General features: G+C 38.5%; 1 protein-coding gene across 1 annotated transcript; it reads right to left on the bottom strand.

Annotated features, from left to right (window-relative positions):
* Window positions 1–226: 226 nt before the first annotated feature.
* Window positions 227–1,465, bottom strand: LOC112778794 (uncharacterized). Its single transcript, XM_025823080.1, has one exon. The coding sequence runs from the start codon at window positions 1,463–1,465 to the stop codon at window positions 227–229; it is 1,239 nt and encodes a 412-aa protein (XP_025678865.1).
* Window positions 1,466–11,205: the final 9,740 nt, after the last annotated feature.

Here is an 11,205-nt window from a genome sequence, read left to right as displayed (position 1 = left end):
ACAACCTGACCCAACCTGGTCTTCTCCCTCCTTCACAACGAGCTCTCTACCGTTTTGTTCTTCTCCTTCCAACCATGGTGCATGTTCCTGATTCGAGCTCCTCCTCTCCCATTGGCTATGACGTGCTGCGGCTCACCTCGGATGTCCCTTCCTTATCTGCCTCCCCTGTCCTTCCTCCGAATGCCGACCCGCGCGCCGCTCCTCCTTCGATAGCCTTCCACCGGATCTACCGCGAAGCCTGTGTTGAATCATTGGGTTGACCATCGCTACCCCTTCTCCGGCGTACCACATTATGTGTCTCTGCTCGATCGACCGCGCCTCCTCCTCGATCCTTGTGTGCCCTGTCGAAGGCTACCTTGTGGCTGTCGTTGGTGGGTAGGTGCGCTGCTTTGGGATGAAGCTGGTCCTTGACTTTCGCTGATGGCTTGTCTCGGGTTTCCATTTCCACCCCTCCAGGTAACCTCTCTTCTAATTGCAGTCCTTGAAGGCTGGTTGAAACAGAATTGTTGCTGGCTAGATTCTGAATTACTTGATTTTGTATACCTTGAATATGCTGAAATGATGCGAGACTTGCTTCTGATCTGATTGTATTTCTTACTAGAGTAGGTGGGTTCATTGTCCACTGTCTCCCAAGATTATTCCCTGCTGCCATCGCTGCCAGTTGGTGAGCTAATTTGTTGCCATCCCTTGGAGTCCAGGTAGCTTCCACATCTGGAGCCTCGTCTAGCAGTTGGAGAATATTCCGAATGATTGCATCTGCTTCCGCTATAGGTATTCTAGCCTTGATTGCTTGAACTAGAGGTAAGCTATCTGTTTCAATTATACAATTGGGTATTTGAAGATTCTTAATGAGTTTGAGTGCTTCTCTGTATGCTTGAGCTTCCGCTGTTAATGGTGATATTGTCTTGAATGTTGCTGTTGTCCCAGTGATGATCTTTCCTTGCCAGTCCCTTACTACCGCTGCTAGAGCTGCCGTACCCGTATCCCTGTGGAAAGCTGCGTCTGTGTTCACTTTCAGCCTATTCTTTGGCGGCGGTCTCCAGGTAATTCTCTTTCTCACACCGCCCCTGCCTGTCTCTGGTATGTTTGCTGTAATGGATCCCTGTGTTGCCTTGTGAAATTCTGCTGTTAGATATTTTGATTGGATTATTACCTTTTGTGGACTGATTTCTGTTTGCTGGAATATATGCTGGTTCCTTGCTTTCCAAATGCACCAACAAACACATACGAACTTGCATAAAATTTTTCCTTGTTCACTCCCTGTTTTAGTCTTTATTCTTCTGATTTTATCCATTATCCATTCTCCAAAAGATCTTACATTATAGGCCGTAGCCACAACTTGAATGCTAGATCCGAAACATACTGCTCTAGTCCACGGACACAATAATAGCGCATGTTCAATTGTTTCATCCTCTTTCTGGCATATGCTACATGAAGGCGTCGTTGTAATTCTCCGCTGATGCATATTCGTATTTACTGGCAGAATTCTGTGCACTGCTTTCCTTAAAAACATCCTAACCTTTTGAGGCACCGATAGTCTCCATATAGCCTCCAAACCTCCCTCCAATCCTGACTAGTCGAAGCCTTGCAGATTCTTCCCTTTTCCTTCGAATCCTTCTCCTCCTTAGCGGCATGGTAACCGGTTCTCACGGTGTACTGTCCATCATTTCTGTGCTGCCAAATAAAATTATCCTTTTTATTGATCAGGCTGATAAGAGTTTTGGTTATTAGTTCAGCTACACTTCCATGAAATATTTCTTTAATTTTGTTCCTATCCCAACCCTCCCCTTCTCTAATCAGCTCACTCACTTTTCTAATACCTCCTGCTCCGCCTCTTCCCAACTTTCCTAATCCTACCACCTAATTGTCTTCCCAAATATCTACCTCCGCTCCATTCCCTATACTCCAACTTCCTTTCTTTCTAAGGAAATCCCTTCCCTCCAGCAAGCTCTTTCATATCCATGATGCGTTCCTTCCTTCTTCTGCCTCCCATAGGCTGCAATTCGGGTAATAAATGGCCTTTAGCGTCCGAACCCATATAGCATCCTCCTCTTTTAACAACCTCCACGCTTGTTTAGCCATGTGTGCTATGTTTTGGCATTCTAAATCCTTGAATCCCAAACCTCCATTTGTTTTGCTCCTTGTCATTTTTTCCCAACTCTTCTGGTGAATGCTTCTTTCCTTTCCATTGCTTCTCCATCAGAATCTGGCTATTGCTGCTTCAATTCTCTTACAAAAGGATTTGGGGAATTTAATGATATTCATGGCGTAGACATGAATCGCCTGTATTACTGCTTTTATCATGACTTCCTTTCCGGCTTGATTTAATAGTTTCTCTTTCCATCCTTGCATCTTGTCTAGCATCTTCTCCTGTATCCGCTTCAATGCCTTATTCTTGGATCTTCCCTATCTTGCTGGTAGCCCTAGATATCTTTCCGGATCATCCCATGATGCCATTCTAGTGATCTCCTCAATGTTCACCCTCCTTTGTATTGAAACCTGCCTTCCAAATATCAGCCCATACTTGTTAGTGTTAATTCTCTATCCTAATGCCTCTGTATATTTATTTATAATCTGGATAAGCTGATAAATCTCCTCTTCTTGTGCCCCTGCAAAAATAATACAATCATCAGCAAATAAAAGATGAGTAATGTCCGGTGCTGTTGGAGCAAGCCTAATTCCAGATATAAGATTTTCCTTCCTTGCCTTATCCATGAGAATAGTAAAACTCTCAGCAGCCAAAATAAATAAACAGGGTGATAGGGGATCTTCCTGTCTGAAACCTCTCTGTGGAATGATCTTGGTTGATAGCTTGCCATTTATTTTGAATCTATAACTAGTATTTTTTACACAGCTCATCATCAATCTGACCCAATCTTTGCTAAAACCAAACTCTTCCATTACTCTTTGTAGAAAATTCTATTCCAGTCTGTCATATGCCTTGTTCATATCCAACTTGATGGCTACGTCATTATTTTCATGATTTCCTTTTTTGTTTAACTTATGAAAAGCTTCCTGCACAATCACTATATTGTCTTGTATAAGTCTTCCTTTTACAAAGGCACTTTGAATTGGATATATAATAGCATCTAATACTCTCCTTAATCTCCCCACCAAGACCCTCGTCACAATCTTGTACACGAAGTTGCAACAGCTTATGGGTCTGAGTTGATTCAGGCTTTCCGGTTGACTCGTTTTAGGTATCAACACAACAGTTGTTTCTCCCAAGTCCTCCGGTAACCTGCCTTCCCCAAAAATTTGTTTGACTACCCCACACACTTCTCTACTTAAAATATCCCAGTGTTGTTGAAAAAATAATCCATTTAATCTATCTGGGCATGGAGCTTTTAAACCTCCCATGCTAAACACCGCTTCCTTTATTTCCTCATCAGTGATGTTCGCCATTAACTCCTCATTCATCTCTCTCGTGACTCTCTTCGAAATTTCTGTTACGCACTCCTCCAGGTTCCTATTTTCTTCCGAAGTAAAGAGCTTAGTGAAATGTCTTTCTACCAGTCTCATAATATTTGCTTCCCTTTGAATCCACTGTCCTGTCTCATCTCTCAGTTTGTCAATTCTATTCCTAATTCTTCTCTGAATAGTTGTCGCATGAAAGAAGGCTGTATTTTTGTCACCCCACTTTAACCATTTCAGCCTTGACCTTTGCCCCCAATATTTCTCTTCTTGTTTCCAGAGCTCTGATGTTTGCTTCTTCAATTCTCTCTCCCTTCTTTGCTCCTCTTCCTTCATACCTGACTCTTGAATTTGATGTAGTTCTATTTTCTTCCTTTCTATTTCTTTATCTGCTCTTTTGAACTTCCTACTGCTCCATTTCATTAACTCCCTTTTGCATATATTCCTCTTTTTTGTGAATTGATTCCAACAGTTTCTATTTCCATCTTCCCATTGCCAGCTCCTTTTGATCACCTCTTTGCACTCCTCATGTTCTGTCCAATAGGCCTCGAACCTGAACTCCTTTTTTATCCAAACTCGCCGTTGTGTATCCAAAATTAAAGCACAATGATCCGAGGTAACAGCCGGAGAGGCTCTTAAGGTGACATTCTGGTATATTTGCAACCACTTCCAATTCACTAACACTCTATCTAGTCTTTTCCTAGTGATAACATTATTTCTAGGATTACTAAACCAAGTGTACTTACTGCCCTTAAGGTCAATATCTATTAAGGCATTATCATCTACGAACCTTCTAAACGTTTCTAGATAAATTCTTGGTTGTGGATGAATGCCTACCTTCTCATCTTGATTTAAAATATCATTAAAGTCTCCCAAAAAAGCTTGAGGTACTTCCTTGCTGATATTGCTTACCGTAAGCTCCTGCCATAATTTCCTTCGCTTCTGGAAAATTGGATTCCCATACAAAAAAACACCTTGCCAATTCAAATCATTGTTAATATTAATATTTGCTTTAATGTAATTATCACACCACTCATAAACATTAATGTTAGTATTAGATTTCCATAACAAACTTAGACCGTCGGTTCCACGCAAAACATATACTCAAAATTAAGCTTTCTTCTTACCCTATCCATTTTTTCCTTACTAGCCCTAGTTTCCATTAAAAATACTATTAGCGGCTTTACTTTTTTACATAGCTCATATAACTCAGACATTGTCGGGGCAGCCGCTATTCCCCGATAATTCCAGCTTATAATACTCATGACTGAGGTTAGGGCATGTTAAGGCCCGCCTCCTCATCCATTTGTATTCCCCTACTCTGCCTAGACACATGCATAGCTAACTCAAACTCCCCTGTGTTCAATTCTGTATTGCCATTCTTTATTTTCTTGTGCTTCTTGTCCTCTTGATTCTCCTTCCAGTCCTTGTATGTGAGTATTGGCACCTGCCCGTTTCCTTTTCAAACTCAACTTCAATTCCAATTTCTTGGCTAACTGTGCTTCCCAATCAGCTTGTTCCTCAACTGCTTTGTCTTCATCTTCATCATCATTACTTGCTAATTCCACATAGTAGACATTTTCACCCAAATTTACATGTTGACCGACCAATTTCAGCTCTCTGTTCTTTGCCTCCTTAGATGGCTTGTTCAGTTCATCATTTTGCATTCCTCTTTTCACCACTTCCTGGTAATTCTTGCTCTCCATTCTGCCTTTACACGCCTGCTCATCCTTCTTCCTTGCTAACATGAGCCTTTTTAATTCCTGGCCTATGATTTTTTTTCTCTTTTATCCTGCTGGCCCAACTTCCAGTCTTCAATTTTGTAGCTGTTCACCTCCATTTCTTCTCTTGGATTTTTATTAAGCCCACTCCTTTCAATGTTCTCTTCTTGCAAAGGATTTGCGTCTAAGATTGGCCCAATATCCTTTCCTAGTCCATTTTCACTTGACTTCTGAACCTCTTTCCCCTTTTGTCCCTTCTGGGCCTTTGTGTTGCTGGCCCATTCCTTCCTTTCTCTTATATCCTTGATAAGATTTTTAAATTTAAACGCTGCTCCTAGGTCAAACAGCGTATTCCTGTCATCCTGAAAATTGGGGATTTTCAGTACTTCCTCTACCTGCTCTTCTGCTTCTGCCATTTCTTCCTCTATCCTTATTTGATTTTTCCATACGATTTCTTCTCTGATTTTCTGCTGCGGTGCCTACTCAGTCCTTATCCTACTTTCCTCAAAACTTTGTTCATCACCACTCTCTCGTCCGAGCCCCATTTGCTCACGCGCTTGCTCCTCCTCTGCCTCCTTCCCTCCATGTTGTTTTGAAGTTCCTCCTTTCATGGTTGGACCTGGTCTAATTTGGGTTACTTCCAATCCTGGTGAGTACTTCTTCTTGTTAGGATCCCAGCAAGCCATTGCTGTTGGGTTTCTGCATGATTTCTTCTCGTGTCCTAATATACTGCAATTGAAACAGTAGCTATCTGGTAGCCTTTCATACTTGAAGAAGACCCACAGTGGTGGCATTTCTTTTCTGTCGAGCCAGAATCCTGTTGGCAGAGCCTTGGTGATGTTGATGCTAACCCTTATCCTCAGATATGATCTCCTAAGAACGCCATCCACTTTTGGATCTTCAGCCTCAGCCAAAACCCCCAGCATCTCTCCGATAATAGTGCCTGTCTCCATTTCCATGAGGTCATGTGGAATACCATGCACTTGGATCCAAAATTCCATGAAGTCATGATTCACTTCAAACACAGATTCTCCCTCCCTCCATAGTCTGAGGTTGACCATGTTTCCTTTGACATTCCAAGGGCCGTTCTGTATAATCTGCAGCCCTCTCTTCCTGTCCTTAAAGTTGAATAACATCTTTTTTGATCCAATATCAGTAACTGTCACTTCTTGTGGGTTTTCCCACATTCCCAGTAACGCATTCTTGTATGTTTTGAAGTTTATCTCTTTCTCATTTATTACCTTCCCTACTACATTTAAGCATTCTCTCTTGTACCCCACCTTTCCAAGTTTGTTGAACTTGATGACTTTTCCTTCAATGCTATTCATATTGTGAGTTTCTGAACAAACTAGTTGTCTATTTCAAGTTTCTCAGTGTTGTAGAAAGTTCAGGTTTAATGCTGTATGAGTGAGGATATGGCTATGTGTGCTTAGAGAAAAAAAGCTCCCTGTTGGAGAGGAACCTGAAGTTCACAGCAGACTCTCCTAATGAGAGAAGAGAAGCTCTCCTATTGAGAGAACGAGAAGAATAACCAGGAATACCTTAATTTGAAGTAAAACAGGTTTGCTATTAGAAGATGTGGCTCAGATAATATGGTTGCTTTGAGCCCAAAAAGAAAGAACAAATCAACGGCATACCCGGATGAAACTAATCCCCGTCCAAAAAAAAAAAAAACTAACCGAAAGAATTGGACATAAATAAAATAATATAATATAATGGACTTAGACCCCACTATTGTACCAAAAAAAAATTATAATTATACCAAAAAATATTTAATAATTACTAATATATGCAAACATAGGAGTATATATATATATACCTTCCATATCATCGTCATCAACTTCTTATCAACCAAAATGATCACTAATTTAATACTAAGTTGATGACGATGATATGGAAGGTATATATATATATATATATATATATAATTATAATAATTATTAAAATAATTAAATAAAATAAAATATATATTATTTTAATTTTTAAAAAAAGAGAATATACATTTTATAAACTAAAAAAAAATCTCATTTAAATATACGACTGTGATTTTCTTTAACATTAATTATTATATCTTAAAAATTTATTCTAGAGGAATTATATAACCTTCCTCGTTTATTTGTCCTCTTCAATAAACAATAATGGCCCCATATGCATACTAATCTAGACTGAAAGCAACAACCTTATTCTAATTCGCCCCCATTAATTTTCTTCTTCTTTTTTTCTTTTTAATTTTTTTCTCCCCATTCCCATAGGCACGACCACGACCACTCGTGGTGGATATTCATATTCCTTTTCTCTTTTTGAGCTACTCTAAAGACTTTCTCTCTCTATATAATATGTAATTTAGATTGATCAAATACTTAACTCATTTGTCTATTTAAATAAATAATAAAAATTCAAATTTTGCGTATGCGTACATCAACTTATTAATTAATAATAAATTTTTAAACAAAATTTTGATCGACGATGAATTAATTTTTTTTGACATACTGAATTAAAAAATATCGTAAAAAAAAAAACATTTCTCTCGAAGACTCTTCTTGTCTTTATTTCGCACTACTTTAATCTTACAAAGAGATTGTTGTTTTCCAAATACATCTAGAGGCGACATTGAGGAAATTAAATGCAAATTTAATATTTATGGATTTGATGAAATAAGTTTTTTTTGTAATTTCTCTAAATTATTATATGGATAAAAAACTAACAAATATCTAAAATTAGAGATGTGGTATGTGTTTTATGTATTGTCCCATTTGTCCTTGTCAATCATTCACTGAAAGCTTTAAATGAAAAAAAAAAGCTTTTGCTTCCTTTTTTCCACATGCATATGAGAAGACGAGACTGCCCTCACCTACTGTTATATATATAGGGTTAATATTCAAAATTGTACCTGAAAGATTACGCGTTCTCCATTTTCGTCTCCGAATTTTTTTTTAATCAAATTAGTCCTTTAATGAATATTTTAAATCACGTTCGTCTTTTCGTTAACCTCGTGATGCTACTGTTAAAAATCTGCTGACCTGAAACGTGAGCTGGCAATACGAGTAACACCTGGCATGGTGTGTGTGTTGCTGACGAGATATGTTTAGGGTTATGTATCAATTTAGTCCCTAAGTCTCAAATAAAAAAACCCTAATTCCCATCTTCTCACGAACATGAATGCCTTGCTTGAGCGTTGTCGTAGATCCAGCAGCTGTTGAGGGAGGAGGAAGTCGATTTTGGCGCCATGAAGGGGAGCGGAAGTGGAGGTCTCGGTGGTGGGTTGTGACGAACGGATTTTTGATGGTTTAGAATTTCACAAATGAAATCTCGTTGTAAAGTATAGCTTCTAAACCAACAATAATCCTTTCATACAAAAATTTGTTTGTCACAAGTAACAAACCCCTAAATTCTATAAACCGAAGTATTTAAACCTCGGGTCGTTCTCCCTAGGAATTACAATGAAGTGTCTTGTTATTGGTTATGGATTGTATTTTGGGGTTTTGGATGAGGGGCACGAAAAGTAAATGGCAATGGAAATAAACTAACTACTATAAAAGCTCTTGGCAAGATATGAGAACTAGAAGTCCTATCCTAGTTATCCTTCTCAATTGTGATGAGAATTGTTCATTGCTACCACTTAGTTAACCCTTACTAAAGAAAGGGAAGTCAAGTGGATGAATTGACTTGAGCCACAAGTCCTAGCCAACTCCCAAGGAAAGACTAGCTTTAGTGCACTCCAAACCAATTAGCAATCTCTCCAATTATCAATCAACAAAGGAATTAGATAACTCAAGTGTCACTAATTACTCTACCTATGCCAAGAGGAACAAAAATCTACACTAAAATCCAACCAAGCATTTCATCAAACACTTGGAAGGCACAGAAGAAAAGTATAGTCAATCACAACAAGAATGAATTCTAACTACAATTGAATGTAAAGAATTAATAACAACAATCAAGGAAATCACAATTATCATGAATTACCTCAAATTGCATTATTGAAAGAAAACAAAGAAACAACAATATATCCAAAACAAAATGAAGAATTACAATTATTAAAACACACAACTAGAAAGAGGAAGAGGAGAAGATTAAGAATTGGTAAATGAAAAGTGAATCAAAGCATGAGTTAAACCTAAATCTAAGAAGAGAGATTAACCTAAACCTAATCCTAATCCTAGAGAGAAGAGAGAGCTTCTCTCTCTAGAAACTAACTACAAAGCTAAACTAAACTAATTTGGTAACTAACATCTAAAGTATGAAAAGTATGAAAAGTCCTAAGTGATGCCTTCCCCTTAATCCTTCATCCTTTTATTCCTTTCCCTTAGCAATTTGGCGCCAAAATGGGTTCAGAAAACCTCTCAAATCGCCAGGCATGTGTTGCATTAATGAGGTCATGTGCCATCATCGGCGCGTGCGCGCATGGTACGCGTGCGCGTCCTTGGCCTGCTTCGCAACGTGCGCGCGAGCGCCTTGTGCGCATGCGCGTGCATGGCTGACTTTGCTTCTTTGACTTTTTATGCTTCTCTCCACTTGTATGCTTCCTTCCTTGCTTCCTTTGATCCATGCCTAGCCTATTTCCATCCTGGAATTACTAGCAAACACATCAAGACATTTTATGGAATCAAACAGAAACTAGAATTCATCAAAATAAGGCTTAAAAAGCATGTTTTTACACTTAAGCACAATTATGGAAGAGATAACAAAACCATGCTAATTCTTAGGCTAAATGTGACAAAAGGTTATCAAAATACTCTAAATTCAATGCAAAACAAACCGTCAAATTGGGGTTTGTCAGGTTGCCGTCGCACTCACATGGTAGCATAGCTTCGAGCTCGTCCATGCAAGAAGAAGGAAAAACGATGAGGAAACATGTTTCTGCGGTTTAAAAACTTTGATTAAGAAATCTGGGACATCACAGAATCCAGATAGGTTGTTTCATACTTGTCCAAAATATCGGGTGAGTTTAATTTTGTATGAACAATAGCATCATCTTGGCTTTCACTTTTTATGTGGGGTTAACAATTTTATTCAATGTTTTCAGAAAGGGAGCCACTGCAATTTTTTTAAATGGGTCGAGGAAAATGAATATGTAGCTGTTGCAGAAGGTCCAAGGGGAGTCCCAGAAACTAATGGAGAACTGGAGATTGATTATGAAGATTGGAAGGTTAAATTAGCATGGAGAATAGGTAGTTTAGAAGCAGAAGTCAGAGTACATAGAATGTTAATATGTTTCATGTTCACTGGTCTGATAATGGTCATATTAGTTGGAGCTTTAATTTGCATATCATATATGTACAAGTAGGAGACAATGAATGTGATATAGTGGTGTGATTTAGGGTTATGATTTTTTGTTTCCAGTTATCATGGCTAAACTATTGTAAACTAAAAATAGAACTTATAAATTGACAACTTGGATTTTGAGTACACCTGTGAAGAAAATATATTTATGCATCACTCACACTGTCATATGTAAAGAAGTAAATGGAAAATTAGAAACATAGAAAGATAATAAAGTTCCTAAAATTTCTTGATATAAAGTCTAAAAGTTGCCAACATTGTGTTTGTCACCACAAAACACAGTAAAGTTCTTAAAAGTGATTCCTCAGAAACACTGCACAGCAAGGCAAAACACGCATCCAAAATAAAGGCCTTACAAAACAGTGAGACTTGATAGTGTTTAACACTATGATATCTTTCCTAATCTATAGCCTTATACCCAAAAAAAGCAGATGTTCCGATGATGGTCTTCAAATAGCGTTATCTTTCTTCTTTGGCCATTTGAACCCGGAGTCGGTACAAAGGTCATGAAACTTGTAAGCTTCTTGGTTGTTGCAGTACTAGATCCTTTGATTGTTCTAGCAGAAATTAGAATTGTTGCAGTTGTTATAGCAGGTTCGGGAGAGACAACCCTTTTTCCTTTTTCCCTGTAAACCTGAAGCTTGGGTGGTCTTCCTCTCACCTTAACCTGCATGACATCTGAAGTAAATACATGAATAGAAAACCACAGATTCAGGTATATGAAAATGAAAAAAAAAAGTAATTAATCAAACCACTACAACTTCAGTGGGTGGTGACGGTTGTGTTC

The sequence above is a fragment of the Arachis hypogaea genome, chromosome 19 (assembly GCF_003086295.3).
Source record: "Arachis hypogaea cultivar Tifrunner chromosome 19, arahy.Tifrunner.gnm2.J5K5, whole genome shotgun sequence".
Classification (NCBI taxonomy): domain Eukaryota; kingdom Viridiplantae; phylum Streptophyta; class Magnoliopsida; order Fabales; family Fabaceae; genus Arachis; species Arachis hypogaea.
Note: the sequence above shows the minus strand (reverse complement) of the source record. Positions and strands in the feature narration are given on the sequence as shown.